Raw genomic sequence first — 13,412 nt, forward strand, 5'->3', positions numbered from 1 at the left:
GCCCAGCACCCAGCCCACGCTAGGCCCAGCACCCAGCCCACGCTAGGCCCAGCACTCAGCCCACGCCAGGCCCAGCACCCAGCCCACGCCAGGCCAACACCCAGCCCACGCCAGGCCCAGCCCCCAGCCCACGCCAGGCCCAGCCCCCAGCCCACGCCAGGCCCAGCCCCCAGCCCACGCCAGGCCCAGCCCCCAGCCCACGCCAGGCCCAGCACCCAGCACCCACCCACCCCAGGCCCAGCACCCAGCCCACCCCAGGCCCAGCACCCAGCCCACGCCAGGCCCAGCACCCAGCCCACGCCAGGCCCAGCACCCAGCCCACGCCAGGCCCAGCACCCAGCCCACGCTAGGCCCAGCACCCAGCCCACGCTAGGCCCAGTCTCAGCCCACGCCAGGCCCAGTCTCAGCCAACGCCAGGCCCAGCACCCGGCCAACGCCAGGCCCAGCACCCGGCCCACGCCAGGCCCAGCACCAGGCCCAGCACCCGGCCCACGCCAGGCCCAGCACCCGGCCCACGCCAGGCCCAGCACCCGGCCCTCGCTAGGCCCAGCACCCAGCCCACGCTAGGCCCAGCACCCAGCCCACGCTAGGCCCAGCACCCAGCCCACGCTAGGCCCAGCACTCAGCCCACGCCAGGCCCAGCACCCAGCCCACGCCAGGCCCAGCACCCAGCCAAGCCAGGCCCAGCCACGCGCCAAGCCAGGCCCAGCACCCGGCCCACGCCAGGCCCAGCACCCGGCCCACGCCAGGCCCAGCACCCAGCCCATGCCAGGCCCAGCACCCAGCCCACGCCAGGCCCAGCCACGTGACAAGCCAGGCCCGGCACCCAGCCCACGCCAGGCCCGGCACCCAGCCCACGCCAGGCCCAGCACCCAGCCCAGGCCCAGCCTCGCAGCCCAGGCCCAGCAACTTCCCACCACAGCACAGCCTGGCGGCGGCGCACATGAACTGACTCACACACTCACTCACTCACTCACTGAGAAAACAAAATGACTTAAGGGGCACTATTGGTTTCCAAGCACTAGAAAGTGACTAATCTTTAAAAATTCATATCTCTGGTTCCCTACAGTGAATTATTTTCGTTTTGGTGTCATTTAAAAGATACAAATATTACCTACTTTTATAAATTGCTGTTGGATTTTTATTTTCTGTTATGTCTTAATTATTTACTGTAATGGTGTTTTTGAATGCTTTCCATACCTGTCTTTGAAGTTAAGCCTGTCTGCTCGCAGCCACGTTACCAAGGGTGGAGCATAGGATTAATTTTCTAAGACCTACGCTGAGTCCTATCATGTGTTAGTGGCCTTATTGCCAGTGACAGACCTACATTTGCCCCCACCAATAACCCACTTTCCAAATGTTGGAGAGCGGGTTATTGGTAGGGGCAAACGTAGGTCTGCCACTGGCAATAAGGCCACTAACACATGATAGGACTCAGCGTAGGCCCAGCACCCAGCTGTGAGTAGGGACCTCACTCTCCAAACAGGGCCAGCATCTTGTTCCTATTGCTTAATGACCTCACTGACTGACTGATATGCTGTATGTAATTCCAATCGAAGGTCAGTCAACAAGACAGTCTCCTTTTGATTTTACTGGTATTGTACCCCTACATAATGAAATGACACCCTTGGACATGCACAATGTGGAGGTATGCTACCAGGAGCGGCCTGTACAGGTAAGAGCAGAGGGGCAGGGTGGTGGTGGAGGCGGGGAGGGATGGGATAGACGACCTAGAGGGCAAATTGAATAATACCATTTCCCTTGTGTGTCGAAGTACCCCCCCACCCATCTCCTCTTGCCTGCACGGCCTGCTCCTGTATGCTATAGTATCCATTGCAAGTAGGGATGTATTGATAGTATTTTGTTATTGCTTTTTACATGTTTGGCCGTGAGCCAGGGACAATGATTGACTTTTGTCTGTTGCAATTTCAGGTGGTCGTCCAGCCTCATCGTGAATAAGTCCACCTTTCTGCGCCCAGCTGACTTGGAAGTTTCATTATTGCAAGATGGGCAAGTGGTCGCTGTTGGACTTGGGCCTTGTGGCAGGTTCACCCCTGAACTTTTTGCCTTAAATTATAGTGATTTCTGTCCTTTGCGCACTTTGACACTGTGGCGCAGTGTAAAGTGCGTGCTCTCCCTGAGTGCGTGTGTGAGATTGGCCTGCCCTCCCATAGGAATGCATGGGGAATGTCTGTGTCCCTGGTAGTTCCTGATGCGTGAGGTGTGCATGGTCAAGTTTGGTATGTGTGAACTCGGGGGAGTGAATGCTGCGAGATGGTGTATGCAGCATGTATGTGTCTAGAAGGGAAGCGCCATTTCTAGACATGGCTGTACGTGTGCTGTGAGGGTGCTGGCGTGTGATTGGCTGGAGCTGGCTGGGATGCCAGGCTCCAGGAAGTCTGTGTGGGTCTGCCCCGGTGGTGAGTGGGAGATTAGCATGAGTGATGTGTGGGAGGAGTGTACCTGTGTCCTGGATGGGCTGGGTTTTCCCCACACAATGCTGGCTCCGCCCCCCTGTGGTGTGACTGATGACCCAAGCCCTGCCAGTGAATAGAATGGGTGGTTGGGCCATCAAGAGTGCTCCAGAACCAGCTGCGACTGGTTCTGCCCCCACCCTGCACCTAAAGACAAAGGGAAAAGGTGTATAAAAGAGGGGCTGTGACCCCATGAAAATGTTCTTGTTCTGGTTTCCAACTTGAATCTTGCCAGGGGCGTGCTGCTGCTTGGGCCCAGGGGAAGGCTTGCCCTCCCTGGGCCCTGCCCAGCCCCTGGACTGCTGATGACCACCTCCTGAAGGACTTTGTGGCTTTCTGTGTGCCCTAGCGCTGGAGAGCGCTTTATTTCTAGTCCTGGGCAGAGCGCTGTCGTTTTCCCTCGGAGGGACGCGCTCCTGCCCTTTATCTGCCAGAGTGCTTTGTGGGCACTCTCATCTTAATTATGGGTGCTACCCCGGTTATTTAATTATTTAGCGAGTGCCCACCTCGCTTCTATGTTTTAAATGCTTCTCGAGGGTGCCACCCCTCTGAAATGCCCCCGAGATTCACCGCCGCGGCCCGAGCGCCGCAAAACAGGAAGTCAGGCACTACGGTGCCTGATGCGGGGCGGGACTTCCGGTTTGCCGGAGGAAGTCCCGCCGCCGCGCTGTGATTGGTCCTCGTCTGCAGGGACTCCCGACGCGTCATCTTGGGGCCGCGCAGGGATTGGCCCGACCTCGAGGGCTTCCCCGCGCGCACCCGGAAGTACGGAGAGCCCGGCAGGGAGCGGACGGGAGGCCACCCCGCGCTCCTGCCCGGCCAGGGAAGCTGTGTCTGTCCCCAGGGCTCCCCCAGCGAGAGGAGAGCCCCGACGCGGAGGAAGGACGATTGAAAGTGCAGGCGGGGCTCCGGTGTTGAAGAGGAGCCCCGCGCTGCCTGAGAGGGAGCCCCGGCCCAGGAGAAGCAGCCGCCGCAGGAAGAGCCGGTGAGTGCATTGAGGGGAGGGGGGTTTTCGGGGCACTTGCCGGTGCCCGCCCCTCCCCTCCAGAGCGAGTCTCGCTGTGTTCAGAGGCCTGTGAGGCCTCCCCTAATGCCGAGTCCCCCGGGAGGGACTTCGCCTACCGCCCCCATTGTTCTCGAGCCCCGAGAGGCTCTTGGGCCCCACGTTGCTTCCGAGCCCTGAGAGGCTCCAACGTTCTTTTGAGAGCCCGAGAGGCTCAGGGGGCATTCTTGTTTTACGAGCCCAGAGAGGCTCAAGTGCCAGTTATTCTGAGAGCCAGATGGCTCAATGTGGCGCAGTGTTCCTGAGGGGCCAGTGAGGGCCCCTGGCGCAGATTTGTCTTCCAGCTGCCCAGCAAGTAGTGGGCAGCTGCACCGTGTAGGTCTTTCTTTTCTAGGGACATGTACTGTGAACTGAGGAGTGAGGCGCACTCCTTCATCCCTGGCCTTCCCCCAGCTGCGCAGCACTTAGTGCCAGCTGCCGCGTTTAGGCCCCCTGTTCTGTCCCTCAGCTGCCCAGCAAGTAGTGGGCAGCTGCTACGTTTAGGTTCTGGCGCAGTGGCGCAACCTGGACTTTGTGAGTTCTACGCTAAAGGTTTAGATGCTGTTATGATCTATGTCCTATTGCTTTTGGGTGTTAGGAAATGTACAATGTGTAGTATGGTTTGCGCACCCTGTGTTCTGCACCTCTGAATGTGTTGTTGATACATTATGTGCCCTGTTCCTTACACCGCTGAACGTGTGTTGATGCGTCATGTGTTCCTTACACCGCTGAATGTAGGTTCTGCATCATGTGTTTTGTCCCCAGGTCTATGCCCCTATGTGTATTGTGATACTGAGGTGGTTGTTCTTGCTAGTGCAGGTGGTGCTAGTAAGGTCCTGGTTCCCTGCGTGACCTGTTCCTAGGGTGGTTAGGATTGCGTAGGGGGGACTTACCAGTTACCAGTGGGTACTGGTTTTGTGCTTTATGTCCTATTTTGTGTTACAGTGATCTTCTGTTATAAGTGATCCCAAGGGCTTGATGCTAAGCTTGCCCCCTGACCAGAGTCCCAGGACCAGTGGACTCTATGGTGCCTTCCCTGCCAAATTGATGGGACTTGTCTGATCTCCCTGGGCCCCTGGGGCCTCGCTGAAGTGTGCCTCGCTCGTTCCCCTCGGCAGCTCGTGCCGGCAGCCCGTCCAAGCCTCGAGCAGCGCCGCTCTCCCCTGAGCCGCGCCGCTTCGCTGGGTCGCCCGCATCCTGCCTCCCCCTCCTCTTCTGAGCCGCACACATTGGTCGCCCCAGAGAAACGCTTGTACTGTGCCGGCAGCCCGTCCAAGCCTCGAGCAGCGCCGCTCTACCCTGAGCCGCGCCGCTTCGCTGGGTCGCCCGCTCAAGCTTACTAAGGAGGTCACGCGCATTATCCCGTGCAACCAGGACGGAAGGTACTGTCTGATAGGCTATGTTCTAAGTTCTAGGCCTACAAGTATTGTATTGTTACTCCTAAAACTGCTGATTCCTGACAGTGGTCCAGGTGGCCCTGTCTTGTAAATAATCCCCTTGTAAATTCTGCCCGTGCCTCTGGCACATTGTAAAGTGTGTGTTTTATCTAATGTGTTTTGGTGTAATACAAAGGCTATTTTTATATAACCTTGTGTGGAGTTTCCTTTGTGGTGGGCCTTTGGTTGTTGTTGCTGGGGTGCGTGCGCAAATACTTAGCCTACATCGCCTCCAAGTTTAGCCTTGCTGCTCGCGCCACGTTACCTAGAGGGTGAGTAGGGGTTATCTTGGCGTGTAACTCCCTTGCCCTGACTTGGGTGTGGTGGTCTCTGACTGACTTTGGCGAAAGCCTTGGCCAGCCGGAGATCCCATTTCCAACAGTCGCAATATAAAAAAATATACAGAAAAGAGTGGGAGTTGGATCCTGAACTAAAAAAATGGATTGCCCCTGTAAGGACAGATGATAGCAAAGCAGCGTGCAAGTACTGCCGTGTGGACATCCGTGCCCATTATCATGATTTGAAGCAACACGCAGCGACCACCAAACACCGCTCGCGCTGTAATGCAGCGAGCACATCTGCGGCATCCTCTATCCAACCTATCCCTTCCATTTCTAACGATCAGAAAAGAAGAGAAATCAGATTTGCCATACAGACTGCTTGTTGTACATCCATTAATAATATTGATGGGTTTGGTGACATTTTGAAAGATGAATTCCCTGCCTTCCGAATGCACCGCACAAAATGTACAGCACTCATTAATTCTCTGTTGGGCCCGTATTTCAAAGAGGAATTGCTGAAAGATATTGGAACATCACCATTTTCCTTATTGATTGATGAATCGACTGACATCGAAGTGAAAAAACTACTGTGCGTTTGCATAAAATATTTCAGCAAAAAGCTTAACAAATTTGTGAGCACCTTCCTTGCCCTGGTAGAATTAGATCAGGCCTGTCCTGAAGATATAGCGAATGCAGTCCTAAACATGCTGGAAACATGTAACCTTGAGATTAAAAATTTAATTGGCATCGGTACAGATGGGGCAAGCGTCGTGTGTGGGACGCAGCACTCAGCATTCACCTTGTTGCGAGATAAACAACCGTCCTTGCAACTTGTGCGCTGTGTTTTCCACTCACTGGACATCATTGCTAAGAAAGCAATGAGGAGCATTCCTAGCAATATCGAGTTTATGATCCGAGAAACTTACAACTGGTTTTCCCGCTCGCCAAAACGCCAGGCTGACTATAAGGAGCTGTATCTGACATTGGGCGGAGGCATGGCCCTGAAATTGATTTCTCCTTGTGAAACACGGTGGCTCATGATGGCAGATTGTGTAGATCGTTTACTAGAACGATATGAGGCCTTAATGTTACACTTTTGCACCGCATCCGATGTGGAACACTGCTATGCAGCAAGGACGCTCCACGAAATGTATCAGGATGAGATAAATCTACTTTACCTCACTTTCTTAAAGCCAGTGCTCCAAGAAATAAGGGTTGTTAACAAGATCTTTCAGCCAGAATCTGGGGATGCACTCCACATCTTCCGCAATCTATATACCCTGTACTTGTCCACACTTAAAAGGATACTAAAGCCAAGTGTTTTCACATCTAATAATCCGGAGCAGTTGCAGAGCCTAGACTTACAGAGTTCTGACATTTATCTTTCACAGGAGGATGTGGATCTTGGGCTCACTTTCCGTAACAAGCTGGAAGAAAGTAAACTCTCCTCTGCGTCAAAGGACGGCATTGTGACAAGGTGCCGAGAGTTCATGAAAGTGTTGGTGTCTGAATATCAAGCTCGTCTCCCCGAGTCTCTCAGCATGCTTCAAAAGTTAGAAAGTTTGAGTCCGCAAAAAGTACTTGCAGATCCCAAACCCCCTGTGACAGATTTGCCAGAAGCCTTTTTCACTTGTCCATTGGAGGTCCTGGAGTCACAGTGGAGAACTATCTCTTCATGCTCATTTCATAACACTTCAAACATGGAATCGTTCTGGATGGAAGTGTATAACTACACCGATGCTGCTGGCAGCCATCGTTTTCACGAGCTTGCAATGGGTGCTATCAAGATGTTGACTCTCCCGATATCCGATGCTCACGTTGAACGAGTTTTTTCTCAGATGACGCTGTTAAAAAATGATAGAAGGAACAGAATGGGCCTAAAACTGCTGTCAAACATTCTATATATTAAGTTTGGACTGGAACGCATTGCAATAAAGTCCCATTCATTTCTTCCACCCCAGCAATTGTTTGCCAAATTTAACAGAACAATGTATGATTAAAATTGTAACAGTCAGCGCCGCCACCACCCTGTAGCTGCATGCAGCTCATCTATGTAGCCCGGGGTCGAAAACTTTTAATGTAGATTTTTAATCTGTAATGTAATGAATAATGAAGACACTAAGTTTTACAGACTTTATTAAAATACAATTTAGAGGGAGCAGTAATTGCACAGAACACTATTTGCCTTGCTTGCTTCTTTGTTTTCTACTATTGTATTCTGAGCGGTGCCTGTTTCACATGACAAAGTCACAGTAAGGACTGGTCTTAAAATTGAATAGCATTAAGGCAGGTGCCCAGTTAACGCCCTCCCACCATCTGTATATTGAATACAATGTATATGTGTCCTTAAAATAAATTGTTTCTGATGATAATTTGTGCATAATTTCCGACTTGCTAATTTGGGCTGGTTTTTGGGCTGGAACTGGTCTGATTGGGCTTCTTTTGGGCTTATATTTGAGCGACTTTGGGCTTGGGCCGGGTCTAAAAACCTGGCAACACTTCACAGGCTCTGTGGGGAGCCAGCCGGGCCAAGGCTGTCCCATCAGGGGCTGTCTCCAGAGCCAGAGGCTGCGGCTGGTCCAGGCGGGAAGGCCAGTGCGGCTGGGGCGGGGTCAGTCACTCACAGGCTCTGTGGGCTAAGAACGTCCCATCAGGCGCTGTCTCTAGAGCCAGGGGCTGCGGCTGGTCCAGGAAGGAAGGCCCGTGCGGCTGGGGCGGGGTCAGTCACTCACAGGCTCTGTGGGGAGCCAGCCGAGTCAAGACGGTTCGATCAGGCGTGGTCTCCAGAGTCAGGGGCTGTCAACCCCCTGCCGCACACTGCAATGGAGGTGGGGCTGGGGCCGCGTGCGTCATGTGTCACACTCACCTCTGAAAGGCCAGGAGGGCGGGGCAGGGTCAGTCACACAGGGCCAGTCGCACACACTGAAGGAACCTGCAGGGGTGGATGTCACCAGACAGGCTCAGTCTCTCCAATGTCAGAGCTGAGGGTTTCAGTTCAAGACAGGTTCATTCGACCCTGGCAGATCGGAAGGGCTGGTAGAGAGTCAGTCACACAGCCGGCTGTCCTCCGAGAGGACATGCAGGGATGGATAGCACGAGAAGACAGGCTCAGTCTCTCCACGGTCAGAGCTGAGGGTTTCAGTCCACGACAGGTTCAATCATGGGCATCCGCAGAAATGTTTCCAGGGGGGGGCAACATTTTAACTTCATCACCATCCTCCGACATGATTGAGCACAAGTATTAAATACATTAAAAAAAAATCAAGACAAAGAGCTTAAATAAACAAAGAAACCCATAGGGGAAGACAAAAATCTTGTGAGGCGCCACAGCTGATGACCTGGCAACTACAATAAAACAGAGGGAAAAACAAAAAATGACCGGAAAAAAACAAAAACATTTTAAATCAGGTTGATGCGGTTCTAGAGCATGGGTACTCTCAAACTTTCTCGCAGGGGCCAAATTTAAAGTGTGGTTTGTGGCCGAGGGCGCACCGGTGGAGGCGGGGTCAGTGGGGGAGGGGGGAGAGCCTAGAGCAACAAAAAAACTATGACCATGAGGTTGAACACAGGTCCCTGCAGTGGACGCCTTCATCCACTGAGCCACCAGACCCAGCGTACACACATCTTTCTTTCTCTCTTTCTCTCTCTCTCTGTTTGTCTCTCTGTCTCCCTCTCTCTCTCTACCTCTCTGTCTCCCTCCCTCTCTCTGTCTCCCTCTGTCTCACTCACTCTGTCTGTCTATCTCTCTCCCTCGCTCTTTCTGTCTCCCTCCCTCTCTCTCTCCCTCTGTCTCCCTCCCTCACTCCTTCTGCCTCCCTCCCTCTGACTCCCTCTCTCCCTGTCTCCCTCTGTCTCACTGTCTCTCTGTCTCCCTCTCTCTCTCTCTCTCTGTCTCCCTCTGTATCCCTCTCTCATCCACTCTGTCTGTCTCCCTCTCTCTCTCTCTCTGTCTCTCTCCCTCCCTCAGTCTCCCTCCCTCTGCCTCCCTCTCGCTGCCTCCCTCCCTCTCTGTCTCCCTCCCTCTCTGTCTCCCTCACTCTCTGTCTCCCTCTCTCTCTGTCTCCCTCTCTCTCTGTCTCCCTTCCTCTCTGTCTCCCTCCCTCTCTGTCTCCCTCCCTCTCTGTCTCCCTCCCTCTCTGTCTCCCTCCCTCTCTGTCTCCCTCCCTCTCTGTCTCCCTCTCTCTCTGTCTCCCTCCCTCTCTGTCTCCCTCCCTCTCTGTCTCCCTCCCTCTCTGTCTCCCTCTCTCTCTGTCTCCCTCCCTCTCTGTCTCCCTCCCTCTCTGTCTCCCTCCCTCTCTGTCTCCCTCCCTCTCTGTCTCCCTCCCTCTCTGTCTCCCTCCCTCTCTGTCTCCCTCTCTCTCTGTCTCCCTCTCTCTCTGTCTCCCTCTCTCTCTGTCTCCCTCTCCTCTCTGTCTCCCTTCCTCTCTGTCTCCCTTCCTCTCTGTCTCCCTTCCTCTCTGTCTCCCTTCCTCTCTGTCTCCCTTCCTCTCTGTCTCCCTTCCTCTCTGTCTCCCTCCCTCTCTCTCTGGCTCCCTCTCTCTCTCTGGCTCCCTCTCTCTCTGGCTCCCTCTGCCTCCCTCCCTCTGTCTCCCTCTCTCTCTGTCTCCCTCTCTCTCTGTCTCCGTCTCTCTCTGTCTCCGTCTTACCCTCTCTCTCTGTCTCCCTCCCTATGTCTGTTTCCGTCTGTCTCCCTCCCTCTGTTACCCCCCTACCTCTGTCTGTCGCCCTCTGTCCAACTTTTTAGACAAGCTATTTATTGTTGGCAGCAGGGTCTAAGCAGTCTCCGGGTCTAAGCAGTCAGGGTCTAAGCAGTCTCCGGCTTCCAGGGGGCATGTGTTATCGGTTGTTTACCTAAATGTGAGTCCACCACTCAAGCTATACTATTTTGCACCGAGCACTTAAAATAGCCCGCTGTACTTTGCTTGAGGATAGTTGCTCAAGCGTACACAAAACACAGTTTTTGCAGCGTGAATCTTTCTGGATTCACTATGCTGTGCATTATTCCGCGGTCTTGTGGTTGGGTCCGGATTCGTAGTCTTTTCTTTGTTTTTTTTTTTTTTTTCTCTTTGCCCAGGTGGGCGTCGGCGTCACACCCCCTTTGGGTGTATTTCCGGTGACGTCGGCATGCTTCCTGCGGAAGCTCCCACTCTTGGGCGCCATCTTCAGATTCTTTTTTTCCGCGGTCGGGTCTGGATCGTTCCCGTTTGGGCTCCAGACATTTTTGGAGAAAGAAGAAAGAAAAATACAGAAAAGACGAGGAGAAGTCATCTGAAGACTCCAGGGGACTTCACCGACGAAAGACAAGCAAAGATAAGGCGTTTTCCATCCAGATCTTCGACGACCGTCGACGAACACGCGACCAGAGAGGCCCTGGACGCTCGAGGATGGACAACACGCCGTTCAAGTTCTGCCGTAACTGCCACCACAAGTACGCGCAGAAGGACCAGCACCCGGTATGCAACCTTTGCCTACCGGTGGACCACGAAAGCGGAGACTGCAACGCCTGTTCCGCCTTCACCCCGAAGACCCTTCGTGTGAGAGAGAGGCAGAGGGTAGCACACGCCGCCCTGCAGGGGAAGGCCCCGACCCCGTCGCTCTACGAGCTGGGGATGTCCTCCGAGGAAGAAGACAACGCTGCCGCCGAAGACGACAGCTACACGGTCGTAGAGACCGATTACACGAAGACTTCTGACAAGGTAGGAGACTCTTCGGCCCCCAAGAACCCGAGAGACTCTGAGTCTCGAAAAATCGAGGGCAAGACCCCGAAAGCGCCGACGCCAAAAAAGGCGGCGTCCGCGACTACTCCCAGGCCCAGCGGATCCTCAGAGAAGGAGTCCCCGGCGCCGAGAGCTGCTGATCAGCAGAAGACGTCGAAAATCGTCCCCGAAAAGGATCGATCGACGAGGGAGAAAGACCCGAAACTGTCGACGACGACCAGAGACCCGATATCCGGTTCGACGTCGAAAACTTCGACTCCGAGAGGCACGGCGACGAGCCATCCGTCGAAGAGAGCGGCGGAACCATCCGACGCGGAACACGCGGCCGAGATGGAAAAGAAAAGAAGGCGCCTCGAGGCAGAAATGGAGAACTTCATGCAGCGGAAAAAAGATTTCGACGCAAGGATGAAGGCCTTCACGATCCCTCACAAGACCAAGCCACCAGTGCTGGAGGCGGTCGAGGAGGAAGAAGAAGAGGTCGCCGAAGTCACCGAGCAAGACCAGGACGTCGAGGTGTTCGACGACCAGGAGGAGTACGAGAATCCCCACGAGAGCTACAGCTATGGGGAGGAAGATGAGGGCAGGACAGACACAGAGTCGGCGCCCTATGACCTTCAGGAGGTAGATTACATCGATGTCGACACCGACAGCCCGGAGGAGGTGGTCGACACCTACCCCTCGAGGCCCTCGCCGCCGGACGACATCGGGGCCTACAACGCGGTGATACAATCTGCCGCAGCAGCTTTCAAGCTCAAGCTCGACGAAGAGAAGCAGAAAGCAGACTTCCTTCTGGAAACATTGCTCCCAACACAAACGAGGAGCCAGTTCCTCCCGATGCTCGAGAGCGTCTTGGCTCAGGGGAAGGAAGCTTTCAGGGAGCCCGCAACATGCAAGGCAGTAACTCCCAGAACTGAGAAGAAGTACAAGCATGCCGCAAAGGACCCGGCCTACATTCAGGGCACGGTCTCCGCAGACTCCATTATCACGGCCACAGCAAGGAGGAGGGCTAACGTACCCACTACCTCGGGCCCGCCACCGGATAAAGAGAGCAAAAGGATGGATCTGGTGGGCAGAAGGATCGAACGGAATGCCGCGACCCACTGGCGCATGGCTAATTCCAACGCCCTGGTAAACAGACACATGTACCAAATCATGGAGGGACTGGGGCAGTTGGTGAAGGACTTGCCCCAGGATGCCAAGCAGAAAGCCGAAAAGCTAATTGAAGAGGGGAAGAATGCTGCAAATTCTTGCCTTAAGACGGCCCTGGATGGGGCAGACACCGCCAGCAGGCTCATGATGATGGGCGTCACGGAAAGGAGACACGCCTGGCTCAGGATATCCGGTTTCAAACCGGAGGTGCAACACAGCATCCTGAACACACCATTCAACGGCAGTACGCTTTTCGGACAAACAGTTGATGAGCAACTCAGCCAACTTAAGAAGGATAACGAAACAGCAAGATCCATGGGAGCATTGCAGTTCAGAGGGAACAAGAGGGGCACCCCGTCACGGAGGCCCGGCGGAAGAGGCGGAAACCAGCCAGGTACATCACACCAGGCTTTCCAGCAAACGCACCAGGCAGACTCGCAGGGTCAGCAGGGCCATCAGAAACAGCCCTGGCAGTACCAACAAAGAGGCCAGTCCTTTCGAGGGAGAAATGGACGGGGACAAAATAGAAGAGGGGGCCAGCAGCCCACCTCCAAGTGACTTCAAAAAAAATCCGTGTGCCCACCCACAAAAAAGATCCCAGGGGGCAGCACGTACAGATGGGTCAAGACAAACTAGACACCTACGACCACAGGACACCAGTGGGAGGAAGATTAAGATTCCACCTCCAGGAGTGGAGAGGAATCACATCAGACAAATGGATCCTCAACATTATCCAATTCGGATACTGCATAGAGTTGGAGGCGAGGCCAACAAACAGAAAACCAAGAAGAAAGCCGCTAGCAAGCAAGCAGCTGCAGTGCCTTCAGGAAGAAGCAAAAGAACTCCTGCAGAAGCAGGCCATAGAAAGGGTACCCTTCAAGGAAAGAAACACAGGAGTATACTCAACATACTTCCTGGTACCAAAAGTAGACGAGACAATGAGGCCCATTCTCGATTTACGGTTCGTGAACAAATTCATAAGAACGCAAAAATTCAAAATGACCTCCCTGCAAGAGGTGCTCCCACAGTTGCAGACCGGGGACTTCATGGTCACTATAGACCTCAAAGACGCATACCTGCACATCCCAATGAACAGGAAGCACAAGCACATGCTCAGGTTCACCGTCGGAGAAAGCCACTACCAGTTCACGACACTGGCCTTCGGTCTAAAATCGGCACCAAGAGTTTTCACAAAGTGCCTCGCAGCAGTCGCAGCGCACCTAAGAAGGCAGGGAATACATGTATACCCTTACCTGGACGACTGGCTGGTGAAAGCAAACTCATACCAGAAATGGAAGCTGCACGCACATACA

At 54.2% G+C, this 13,412-nt stretch overlaps 1 protein-coding gene across 1 annotated transcript; it reads left to right on the forward strand.

The window, feature by feature from the left end:
* The first annotated feature begins 1,633 nt into the window (after positions 1–1,633).
* LOC144820047 (uncharacterized) lies at positions 1,634–7,395 on the forward strand. The gene is made up of 2 exons (XM_078677702.1): positions 1,634–1,675; positions 5,335–7,395. The coding sequence occupies exons 1-2, from the start codon at positions 1,634–1,636 to the stop codon at positions 7,231–7,233; spliced, it is 1,941 nt and encodes a 646-aa protein (XP_078533828.1). The 3' UTR covers positions 7,234–7,395.
* The last annotated feature ends 6,017 nt before the right edge of the window (positions 7,396–13,412 follow it).

This window comes from Lissotriton helveticus, chromosome 2_1 (genome assembly GCF_964261635.1).
Source record: "Lissotriton helveticus chromosome 2_1, aLisHel1.1, whole genome shotgun sequence".
In the NCBI taxonomy this organism is placed as follows: Eukaryota; Metazoa; Chordata; class Amphibia; order Caudata; family Salamandridae; genus Lissotriton; species Lissotriton helveticus.